The sequence below is a fragment of the Anoplolepis gracilipes genome, chromosome 15, assembly GCF_047496725.1.
Source record: "Anoplolepis gracilipes chromosome 15, ASM4749672v1, whole genome shotgun sequence".
Classification (NCBI taxonomy): Eukaryota; Metazoa; Arthropoda; class Insecta; order Hymenoptera; family Formicidae; genus Anoplolepis; species Anoplolepis gracilipes.
This window is the reverse complement of record NC_132984.1, coordinates 5,142,534-5,154,412: the sequence shown is the minus strand read 5'-3', so window position 1 is coordinate 5,154,412 and position 11,879 is coordinate 5,142,534. Positions and strand designations below refer to the sequence as shown.

The 11,879-nt window shown below is 29.0% G+C and overlaps 1 protein-coding gene across 2 annotated transcripts; it reads left to right on the top strand.

The window, feature by feature from the left end:
* Window positions 1-182: 182 nt before the first annotated feature.
* Rab6 (RAS oncogene family member Rab6) lies at window positions 183-8,234 on the top strand. Of its 2 annotated transcripts, none has more exons than XM_072907099.1 (6): window positions 183-521; window positions 1,070-1,128; window positions 2,785-2,944; window positions 3,411-3,616; window positions 3,726-3,792; window positions 7,714-8,234. In XM_072907099.1, the coding sequence occupies exons 1-6, from the start codon at window positions 452-454 to the stop codon at window positions 7,785-7,787; spliced, it is 636 nt and encodes a 211-aa protein (XP_072763200.1). In that variant the 5' UTR covers window positions 183-451; the 3' UTR covers window positions 7,788-8,234. The 2 variants fall into 2 exon arrangements, with proteins under 2 accessions (XP_072763200.1, XP_072763201.1); XM_072907100.1 differs by lacking the exon at window positions 7,714-8,234 and adding an exon at window positions 4,392-5,954 and having other exon boundaries at window positions 184-521.
* Window positions 8,235-11,879: the final 3,645 nt, after the last annotated feature.

The following is an 11,879-nucleotide window of genomic DNA, read 5'->3' as shown; positions in this document are numbered from 1 at the left end:
GTATTCTTCTGTAATTTCATTATCAGTGCCAGCTGTCAGCGGCCATATTTTGTCGAGCGCTTAGGAAGGATTCTCAATTGGTCCGTCCAGGCTACATGAGAACAGCCTTGTTATTTCACCGAACTCACTTTCCCTTCTCGGAAATCGGTGGCGCCGCGTTTTCCACTTGGCTCTCCAGTCGTCGCTACGTCACTTCCCGGTTAAACGTGGCCGCAAGGAGTGGCATCCAAGCTAGCGTCGCGCGAGCTGTCAAGCTGTCGAATCCGAGGGAGCGAGCGAGGAGACTCTGTCTGAATCAGCCGGCGCAGCTGATCGCTTAAATGACTCGGCGGGCCGGCCATTGAGCTTGTGTTCATCTGCGTTACCTGCGTATATTCCGTTACCCTCGGAAACCCACGAACTTTCTGGCCTGCCAAGCATCCGTTTCGGGCGAGCGAGAGACGGACAAAACATGTCGTCCTCGGGCGATTTCGGCAATCCGTTGCGGAAGTTCAAGCTCGTCTTTCTGGGCGAGCAGAGCGGTGAGTGTGTGTGCGTGTGTGTGTGTGGGTTCGCGAAAGTGCGGGTTCCCCGAATATGGATCGATCTGCCCCCGAGGTGGGATGCCGCGAGACCCGGTTCCCTCGGCCAGCAGGCCTGTAATCGGGGTGACTACCCTTCGTCCGTGATACCCTTCTAGGTTATAGATCAATAGTCTCCATTGACATGACTATGCGTCGCTGTGTTTTAAATTCCCAGTCATTTCGCTCGCGTGTTTAAATACACCGACGTCGACGACGTGTACGTCGGGTCGACCTCTCGACAGGCGCTTTTAGCGGATTTTTAATTAACATTTTTCTATTACTATAATTATTTAAATATTAATTTCGCTACAATTAAAATTGAATCGGATAATAATCGTAATATGAGGAAGATATAAATTTAAGAGAGAAAGATCATTTCCCCCGAGAGAGTTTTAAAAATTGAAATAAAACCATAAAATTGCGAGGAATTTTAGGATAGAAGTTTGAGAGCAATTTAAAGTTGCAAATGTGAGTTGATAAATGAGTCATGCAATTTTTTATTGCAGTCGGGAAGACTTCACTTATTACACGGTTTATGTACGACAGCTTTGACAACACATACCAGGTATGTAACGGTTTTTTCGTCCCTTAATCGTTAATCGAGTGTAAATTATTTTTGTCGCACGTTTTAAGTCTCTATAATTGTTGCCAATTTTTTTTATTGTACATAGTGGGTTATATGGATTATTTGTGTGTATAAATATATTTTGCTTTAAATATATAAATTTACAAATGACAATGCACTGTGAAAATCTTTAATTTTTTTTATACAAACATGTTAAATTTTTATTTCAAATTTACATTTTTATATTAAACTTTATAATCGATTTTATTTATAAAATCGATTATAAAGTTTAAAATTTGTTGTTTTAATTTTTTTTTTTCAGAATTTTAGTTTCATTTTATTTGTAATATCGGATTTTATAAAAACGGATAAATTTTTATGTGAGAGATAATTCCTTTTATAATGAAATCCTGCTGTCATTTATTCGCGTTACTTGTCGTGATAATAAAACCGACTTTCAATCCTGATAAACTCTATTGAATGAGGATCATTGTGTTTGGTTATAAACTGTCATGCAATATTATCATCTAGGAATCTCAATCTAGTGACACAGTTCTTTCTAGATAAGAAATAATAACCGAGATTATATTGTCCTATTACTTTTTATTATAATATTTTAAAACAAATTTTATACAATTAATTAATTAATTCTTTTTTCCATTTTTTTTTTTTTTCGATATCAGCACACATAATACGAATATCATGTATAAAATAAAATCTTTCAATTATTTAGCCTGCATGAATACAAAGTAATATGTCTCTAAATTTTTGTGCGTATTCCAAATTCCCAATACCATTAATTTCTGCACTGCAATAAATTGAATGTCAAATGAAATGCTTGGCTTTTATTTATACTCTGTTATTTCTTTCCCAACTGTTATTGTGTCAATGCACCCCATGTTAAATTAATTCAATTTTAATTACACGTCCATCGAAACATGATTGCCAGATGTATAATTTGTTATGGTTTGGATTGTCCGCTCGCTTTCTGTATCAATTGCACTCTCTATATATTTCATTTTCTCGCTTCTTTTTTATATTATTTTTTAAGAGAGGAACTATGAATATTTCAAACACAGAAAGCATAAGAAAGTACAGTTAGAACGAATAAACCTAATGCTGGCAGCAGAGGCAGTAGGGAATCGAGATATCGACTTTTTCTGATCGACAAGGATAGTAAGAGAGACAGAAAAATTTGTAGAACGCTAATATGTAATTTATTTCTCCTATTACTTATGCACTTTTATAATAATTTACATAGAAAAATATTGATTATTAATTTTGTTTTAAACGTAATTTCTATAATATGTATGTATAATTAATATAATAATTAATTAATTAAACATTATTTTATTATCTATTGGTACTAAGTATGTCAATTAAATTGGTATTAAAAAGGGTTAATTAAAATATTATAGTATTAGTATTTTTTTTAATTTATGTACTTGACATTTTATATGATATCCTGTTTGCAACCTATTTAATCAACATTATTAGTAATTTCTTTTGTTTTTATTTTAAAATATAAATACAGTGTCAATATTTCATATTAAATATAATTTCAATTTTTCTCTCAATTTTTAAAAATAAACCCGATTTATTTGCATTTTATACGTTTAATTGAATTTTTAATATCGACGTACTGATATGTTGCAGGCCACGATAGGTATAGACTTTTTAAGCAAAACTATGTATCTCGAGGACAGAACTGTCAGACTACAGCTGTGGGATACAGCGGGACAAGAACGGTTCCGTTCTTTGATACCTAGTTACATCAGAGACTCCACAGTCGCTGTCGTTGTTTACGATATTACTAGTAAGCATCAAGTATATAAGGAATACGGTTTCTTGGAAAGCTGTGTGTCAGCAGTCTCGAGTTTTTGACACTCGAACGTATTATACTTTTCTCGAATAGTACATACATTTTTTAAACATTATTTATTTATAAAAGATTTTATATAATTTTATTTATAAATTTTTCTTGATTTTGTAATCTTTCTCAAAATCTTGGATTTTTAAATTTTAATTTTTTTCAATCAAAAGAAAATTTTTAAAATAAGTTTCTGCGAATAATATACACTAATTTTGATTTTCTTTTTGCACAAAAATTTTCATAAATTATAATCTATTTTAATAAACACATATATATATATATATATATATATATATAGTGATTTTATTTTAATCAAGAATGTAATAACATATAAATTTGACTGCTGGCAAACGCTGTTATTGGTACATCCGTTAAATGAATGATGAAATAAAGATTGCACATTTGTCAGACGCCAATTCGTTTCACCAAACATCCAAGTGGATAGACGATGTGCGGACTGAAAGAGGAAGTGATGTGATAATTATGCTAGTGGGCAATAAAACAGATTTGAGTGATAAGAGACAAGTCTCGACGGAAGAGGGAGAGCGGAAAGCGAAGGAATTAAATGTGATGTTCATCGAAACTAGTGCTAAAGCAGGCTACAACGTGAAACAGGTAACCATTTTTTTCATTTTTTTTTTTTTTTTTGCTTTATCGGAAAAATTTTTCTCGGTCTGTGAAGGAATGAATAAAAAAGTTATTGTCGTTTTTTTTATTATTTTAGCTATTTAGAAGAGTAGCGGCGGCTTTGCCGGGCATGGACTCCACCGAAAACAAGCCACCCGAAGACAGTATCCTTTGCGTAAGACATACTTACTGCACGAAAAATTTGCATGACACATTTGCAGGAACGTTTGCGGCGACCTTTCTTATTTCACGTGTACATAAGTCCCATCTCACCCATTTTTATATACGATTGCCTTGAAAATATCCTGCATTTTAATTGCCATCGAATCTTTTTATTCGTAATTTCCTCGATTACACAAGTTGCTTTTTATTAATCTTGCAATTCTTTTATTTTTTAATTAATTAATCGTAATTATTAGTACTTCTTTTCAGGACATCGGACATGAAGTTCTCATCGCGCTTTTATTTATCTAATATTTTTTTTAAAGAGACATCAAATTTTCATTAACTAATCTCTTCATTAATTCGTTCTGATTCTTTAATAATCATTAAATATATTTTTATATTTTGTATATAATTTTTCTAACATTAACGTTTCCTTAATTCTTAAATTTCTCACAATTTTTGGAAGGACTCGTTAGCCGTTTGTTTCAATTTCTCGCTCTTAATTTCTAGAGTGAATTTATTTGGCAATTTGCCGGATCTTCCATTTGTTTGTGTTAGACTTTTGTGTTTTCCTTAATATGTTTTTTATAATTCGTAGTGCAAGAGGTAGTGCTCAAGGATACTCCAATCGAACTGAAAGCCTCGGAGAGCAGTTGTGCATGCTAAGTCGTCGTCGGCTACGGTCGTGTACGGTAGCAGGGTATCGAATCGAATCGAAAGGGGCCTTTGTTAAGTTTCGACTAGGGCCCGAACCGTCCCAGATTATTTTGGAACGGTTTGGGAATCTCTTTCGAGAAATATAAATTGATTTTCAAAGGAAATTCTTGAGAAAGGTTTAATTTTTCGATTTTTTAAATAAGCAATTATATACAAGTAAATATTAAGATATATTAATATTATCACATGTATATATTATATAAATATATATATATATATATATATATTATAATTACAAATATTATAGATATGTAATAATATTAATATATTATTTATTTACTCAACAATATTATGATTTCTTCGAAAAAAATCGAGAAATTTTGTCTGAGAAATTTCCTTGGGAAACATACAAGATTATATTATAATATATTATAGAAATAATTAACTATTTTAATACTATTAATTTATTAATTTACTTTTCTTCGAGATAATTCGGGGAAATTATAAATTCTATTATTCTATTTCCGTTCGATGCCCTGATTGGTAGACAAGATACGGAGCTAAGTTAACTTATAAGTTAATGACTCTTAGGATATTAGGATACCGATTGTATTTGGCCTGTGCTTTTTCGCAGAGTCGGAAAACTCGTGAAAGGCTACGTGCACTAAAGCAGCAACGATTCTTATTAAAACGAGAGAAATAGTTTCACACACAATAGCTTAAGACTGCTTTTACACAATGACATGTTTGTATGCTAGCGGATCGTAGAAAGGACTCTTAATCCTCACGGCTTTCTATCTATATTAATCGATCTTTAATGTAAAGCAAATTAGTAAATTTTTTATTTGATTACTACTACAATTAAAATCGAATGTAAATGTTACAATTAAATTATTTAAATTTGGGAAATTAAATATTATATAAAATATGTTTAAATTAAGAAACGAATTAATTTGAGTTAAAAGATTACTTTTACACTAATTTAAAAGCTTACTAATTTATTTTATTTTAATTACTTTTGGATGAGAGAAATACTGTATATTAAAAAAAAAGGTAAAATAGAAATTTTTTTATTTGGATATAAAATATAATTTTTTAAACTCTTATAAATTTTCTTTAATTTAGTATAAATCAAAGCTAAGAGGATTAATACGGTCCCGATTAAGGTTTCAAAGTTTACCTAAGTTTATTTCGTTTGTTAATGTATAAATTGTTTGATATTATACAGTATTTTTTTTTACTCGTGTAATTAAATATCAATTAAACATCGATAGTTGCTCAAATTCACATTAAACAATCGGTAGAAAAAGATGGCATTTATCGTATCTTTGTTTATCGTTGTTTCTAAGAACGAGATATTAATTATTCTACACGTTTGCAAGGAAAGACAACTGCAATTTGCATTTATAATATTTAGCAACATTTGCATTGATTTGAAGATTACGGATTGTAAACACGTTGCGTAAATGCAGTCCCCCCTCAAAATAATTGAACCACTTTTTTTTAACAAAAAATCAAGTTCTGATAGCTAATATAATATATATATATATATAATATATATATATATATATATATAAATCCTCGCTCTATTTAATACTAGAAAAAAATATAACTAAAGCTAAATGTATTAATCGTTTTTCTCATCAAACTGAATCTAAGTAGATAACAAATTAATAGAAGAAAAGAAGGAAAGAGAAAGAAAGAGGGAAGATATTTAAGAGAAATTTTTCTACGGAATTTGTCGATAATTAATTAGCAGCTATCTCTTTTCTACAAATATTTTAAGAGTACGTAATATAAATGACAATCTTGTACAGTTTCACATTTATTGGAGGTATTAAATTTTCTTTCGATGATTTATTATTTATGTATTCCTTTTAGATCGACGTAATTTTATTTAAAAAGGCAAACAGGAAAAAAAAACAATTTTTTTGTCTGAAATTATAATACATATAAAAAAATTAAATAAAATTTAAAAGACGTATATAAAAAAAATTTTTATTTCTAAAATGTTAATCGTCTTTTTTGTTAACAATTTTTCTATTAATTATGTAATATTTTAATTTATGTAAAAAAAATACTATAAAAGAGATCTAAAACTTTATTATTTCTCATATTGGCTTTTTGTCCATGGCTTTTTTATTTTTCCTTTTGTCCTTCTGATTCTTTTTATCTCTTGTAAGAGAATAAAATTGATTTTCAAAAATCTATTTTAATTTTTTTTTTATTTTTGCTTGTGCTTGGCTTGCTGATTTCTTTTCATTCGATCACTTTTTTTTTAAATTAAGATGCTCAAAAAGATTATTAAACATTATCAAAACAAGTTTATAAGGAAAATTCTTAATACAAATTTTAATATTTTTGATAATTAATATAATACATTTTGTAAAAAAGTGAAGAGAATTTTTTATAATAAACTTGAATTGAAAACATATTTTGATTAATAAAAAATTAATTTTAAATATCATATATAAATTAAAATTATTGTCTGAACAAATAATTTTTTTCTTTAATTGAATTTTGTAATAATTTTGTAACATATGTTTCTTTTTATTCCATATCTTGTAATATCTTTTTTTGTATAAGAGATTTGATATCTTAAGAAATTCACATAATAAGTAGTCGCTCTAGAAAATATTCTCCGTCCCGTTTTTAACTTTTATACACTTCTCGATTATCGCATCTTTTAGCTTTGATAGAAATTATAACTCGCGATATTGTAATAACATTAAATCTGTATTCTCTGATGAGGGATTATTAATTGAGAAAAAATTAAAGGGGGGAAACTGATTATATCGATTTGACGAATTGATTAATGAGTAGATAAAATACCTAAAAAATACTTGATTAATCCTAGAAAAAGAATTTGTCATTATTATATATATCATTAAGAATATTACACTGTATGTACTCTTTATCTGGTTTGTAAGAGCTCATTGTAACGCCTCATCAACGCGCATTAATTAAGTTTACTACCAATCAAATGTCTACAAAATGCAATAATATGTATTTATTGACCAATAATATTGCCAAATTGCAAAAAATGCGTTAGTTTGCTGACAGTTTATTTCTCGAGACACATGTTCCTTCTATTAGCACGATACAAATTACACTATGATTTAATTTTTTAAGTATATATAATACATATATGTAGTTGATTTAATTCGTGAATTTTGAGAGAAACGAAGGAAGAATGAAACTGTCAATCGATGACAGAACGCAGGTTGAAAAAGTGCCAGCACGCCTTAACACACAAAAAACAGCTGTCGACTTGCAGAATCAATCGCCGATGCAGAACGGCTCCGAGTCGGAGGGCGAGAGCGGTTGCATCTGCTAGGAGGGTTCATTCTCATCTACTGTAACCTCAGGAAGGGAGAAAGAAGGGAAGAGCGAAAAGGGAAGAAAATTGCAGTCATTCTCTCCCGAGCACCGAATCACCATACCATCGCGAGTCGCTGCTGGCTTCTTCTGAACGTCGTTATGGGAACAGGGAGCCCCCCCTCGTCGCCGAACTCGGGCTCTAAGTATATCGTTTCAAGTGCTACTAGTACGAACTCGAGCGATATCTAATACTAGCTAACTTGCGTTGCATTCGGGCGTCGGCTTCGTGCGAGAGAAAGGAGATCGCATCTTTCGTCAGGGTATTTCCACGTTTAAGCTTGAGACGATGACAGCTGCGATATTCACGTATAAAGTCTCTCTTTCGCGCTTCTTATTAAATATATATTTTAGAAATAACGAATTTCTCGCTAAAATAAAATTACACGTGACATTTGTGTTAATGAATAATTTTATGATTATATTATAAATTATTTTGCAACTCTTTTTTTATTATATGTATATGTATAGTTTTATATACAAAAATTATTATTAGAAAATCGATTATTATATTCAATTGAATGTTATTAATAAAATTTATAGTGCTTTTAAGATGATTAACGCGGAAAAGGTTAAAGGGCTAAAGTAACACTTTTATAATCGTCATCAGAACTTTCAAGTAATATCTTTGGGATGAATTTTATTTATCACAATTCTAAAAGGTCTCCCCAAATCTTTGAGAGTAGTCTTTTATCTACAGCAATAGTTATTTAATCGTAATCTCTTAAATAAAAAAATCTTTTAAATAAATTAAATTAAATTTTAGATTTTATTTATCTTATATTAATATATCTTGTCTTTTCTATTATATATATTATAACAATTGAATAAGGTATTTTATGTATATATAAAATACAATTTCTAATTTAAAATTAGATTCCAAATTCAGTTTTGAAATTAATCTATTAATCAAGTAAAATTAGTTTAATTTAAAATTAATTTCTGCAGAGAAATAAATACTATCATACGTATTCGAACGATCAAAAAATAAAACTAATTTTAATACATTTTTCTTGTAAGAATAAATATTATTGTATTATTATGTGACATTTTTTCTTCAAATTGCAAAAAGAAAATATTAATGATTGCTTTATGAAAGACCAGGTGCATTATATTTGATTCAAAATTGCTGTAGGGAAAATTAATCTACCTAATTGATGTGGAAATCACTGCTACATTCTTTCAAGTTTAAGCGCACTGTCTCTTCATTCGGAGATCCTGTCTGTAACTAAAAAAAAAAAAAAAAAATAAAATAAAAAAAAAAAAGAACGCGCACAAAACACCGAAGCTTGCGAAAGGGTAGTTTGTTTGTGTACTTAAAGAGCGTGGAGGGAGGAAAAAAAACACAGGGGAAGCATGACTGAAAGTAATCATCCTCGGTGGAGTTAATTAAGTCGCTATACTAACAATAAGCTAATTACGATGAGTTCGCGAGTTTCTCAAAAGACAGCACGATTTATCGAGGCGAAGTGTGTTTGTTCGAGGATATATTTCTAATGTACCGTGTATTACGAATCTTTATAGACGTTTTTCAATATCTCTTGATAATAAGCGACTCTACTTGATAACGAGATTCAAGTCTGTAGGCCGACGGTGGATACGCAAGTGTGCACAAACGACCAAACTCGTCACTTGACACGATCCTTTTTTTTTTTTTTTTTTTTTTTTTCTATATTCTAAGCCGTCGTCTTCTCGTCGTATTCCGAATGTATCGAATAGATAAATTTGCACTCCGGAAAAAATGATACCATATGAAAGAATCACAAATTGTCTGAGGAAATGTCTGAAAAGGGTTCACATTTAAAATTGTGTGTGAATAATAAAATTTAAGAATTTAAATTATTAATAATTTTTAATTTTTTTTTTAAACTATATTAAATAGAGGTGTATGTGCTAATTTAGATTATTAATACCCATAAATTCAGATTTTTAAAAAACGAGTAATTAATATAAACGAGAGAGATATACATATGTAAATATAAAATACATTTAAATTAGTTTTAATAAATTTCAGTAAAATTTCGGGCATTATTCAAATTCAATTGGGATTATTCGTAATGTTTGGCCGTTTGTACAAAGAGAAACGCCTATGCTACGCCAAACGTAAACACTCGTCGAATATTTCTCTAGAAGATGACTAATCGAGGCTTGTCGGGGAAATAAATTATTAGCCGTGCTTGACGCGAGATCTCTACAAATCCTGTAGAAATGTTTCTATCCCTTTGCACTCAAAGATCGTCTAATCATGACAAATATTATTTTAAATATAAAATTAAAATATATATATATATATATATATATATATATATATATTTATATTTATGGCATATAAGTAATTATTATTTTGTGTCTTTAGAAAATGTAGTAAATTTAGTATATTTTAGAGGGTCATAAATTAATAAAATAATTAATTAGAGTAAAGAATAAAAATTAATTTAAGGATTTTTTAAAAATATTTTTAATAAAAAAAAAGAGAAAATTTTTTGCAATGAAATTTTTACAAAATTTATAGATATGCAATGTTTAATTTTTAAACATTAAAAGAATTATATAGTGCAAACGGATAGATGCGCTAAAATGTTTCTCTAGCCAGCTCCTATATAACATGTCGTGTAGCGTTAATCCGACATTATCGCACAGCAATATTGAGTATGTATCGCGAGATGGTTTTTACGAGCACTATTTCGAGGCAACACATCCGAGGACGAATCTAGCAAGTTTCACAATTAAATTAGGCAAGATGTGAAAACTCAATTACTTTCACGCGAAGCTTCATCGTAATCATCACCCGTGTGTATGTTAAATTTGTATGTTACTGTGATTATGATTTGTTAGCACAAATATAATATAATGATCCAACGTTCACGAATCAATCAATCATCTCACCATCAACTAGACCCATCATCATCATGTTGATATAATAATTAATTAATATATAATACAATAATATTGTATATTAATCAATTTATCTATTTTCGCTTAAGTTTATATTAAATTTATTATTATAAATTTGTTATTAAAAGAATTTATTAAGAATTAAGATTATAGAATCAAATATATATATTGTAGATTTAATAATTTAATTAATTTAATTAAGAATAATTTATTTAAGAATAATTTCATTTTTTATTACGTTTTCAAAATATATTTTAAAATTGATTTGCGGTCTTAATTATTTTTTTTAAATTTTCCAGATTTAAAAAATACAGTTGCTTTCTAGACGTATTCCTTAATTTGGTCGGCAAAAGATATTTGTCCGCAATAATTCAAAATCACAAAGAAACGTGAAATAAATAAAAAAGCGAGTTTGTAAACATTTATAAAATTCCTTAAGAGTGAAAGGCAATGTGTGATTTTTGCAAAAACAATAGTTATGTATAATTTTTGCGATAGAGATTTTAAAAAATCGAAGAATTGATGGAACTAAAAAAGTTGCGGGCAATGTCTTTGTCATATCTAATGTAACTGATAACACATATGTGCCGATCTAGTCGAAATGGTCGTCGTGTAACGAATCGGACAGCTATTTTAATTGCTCATTAATTAATTAATATTCAACTGCCGTTAAATGTTCGCCTCTTTGGCATACAATCTTCGTATATATAATTAAGAAATATTAAATATCTCTTTTTTTATTTGTATTTTAATATACACAATTAATTTAATTTTTTTAAATTAAATATTAAACTAAAAAATTATAAAACTAGTGAATTTTTCACATTTAATATTATAAAGGAATAAGAGCTTTATTTAATATTAATATTAATATTAATATCACTGCTTTTAATATATTTATATTATTCTTATTTAATATCAACATTTAATATTAATTTTATTATTTAATATCTAGTGCTGAAATGATAGCATTAGCTTTAATTAGGCTAATTAAGTCAGGATGATAAAAAAACGAACGTTCCGGCTAGACCGAAGCCTCAAGTGCATTTACGAGTACATTTCTTATTGTATATTATACAAAAATATAAATAAATAAAGTATCTCAAAATAAAGAATCTCTTCGTTACAAAAGTATTATTTTGCGAGGTGGCGCGAA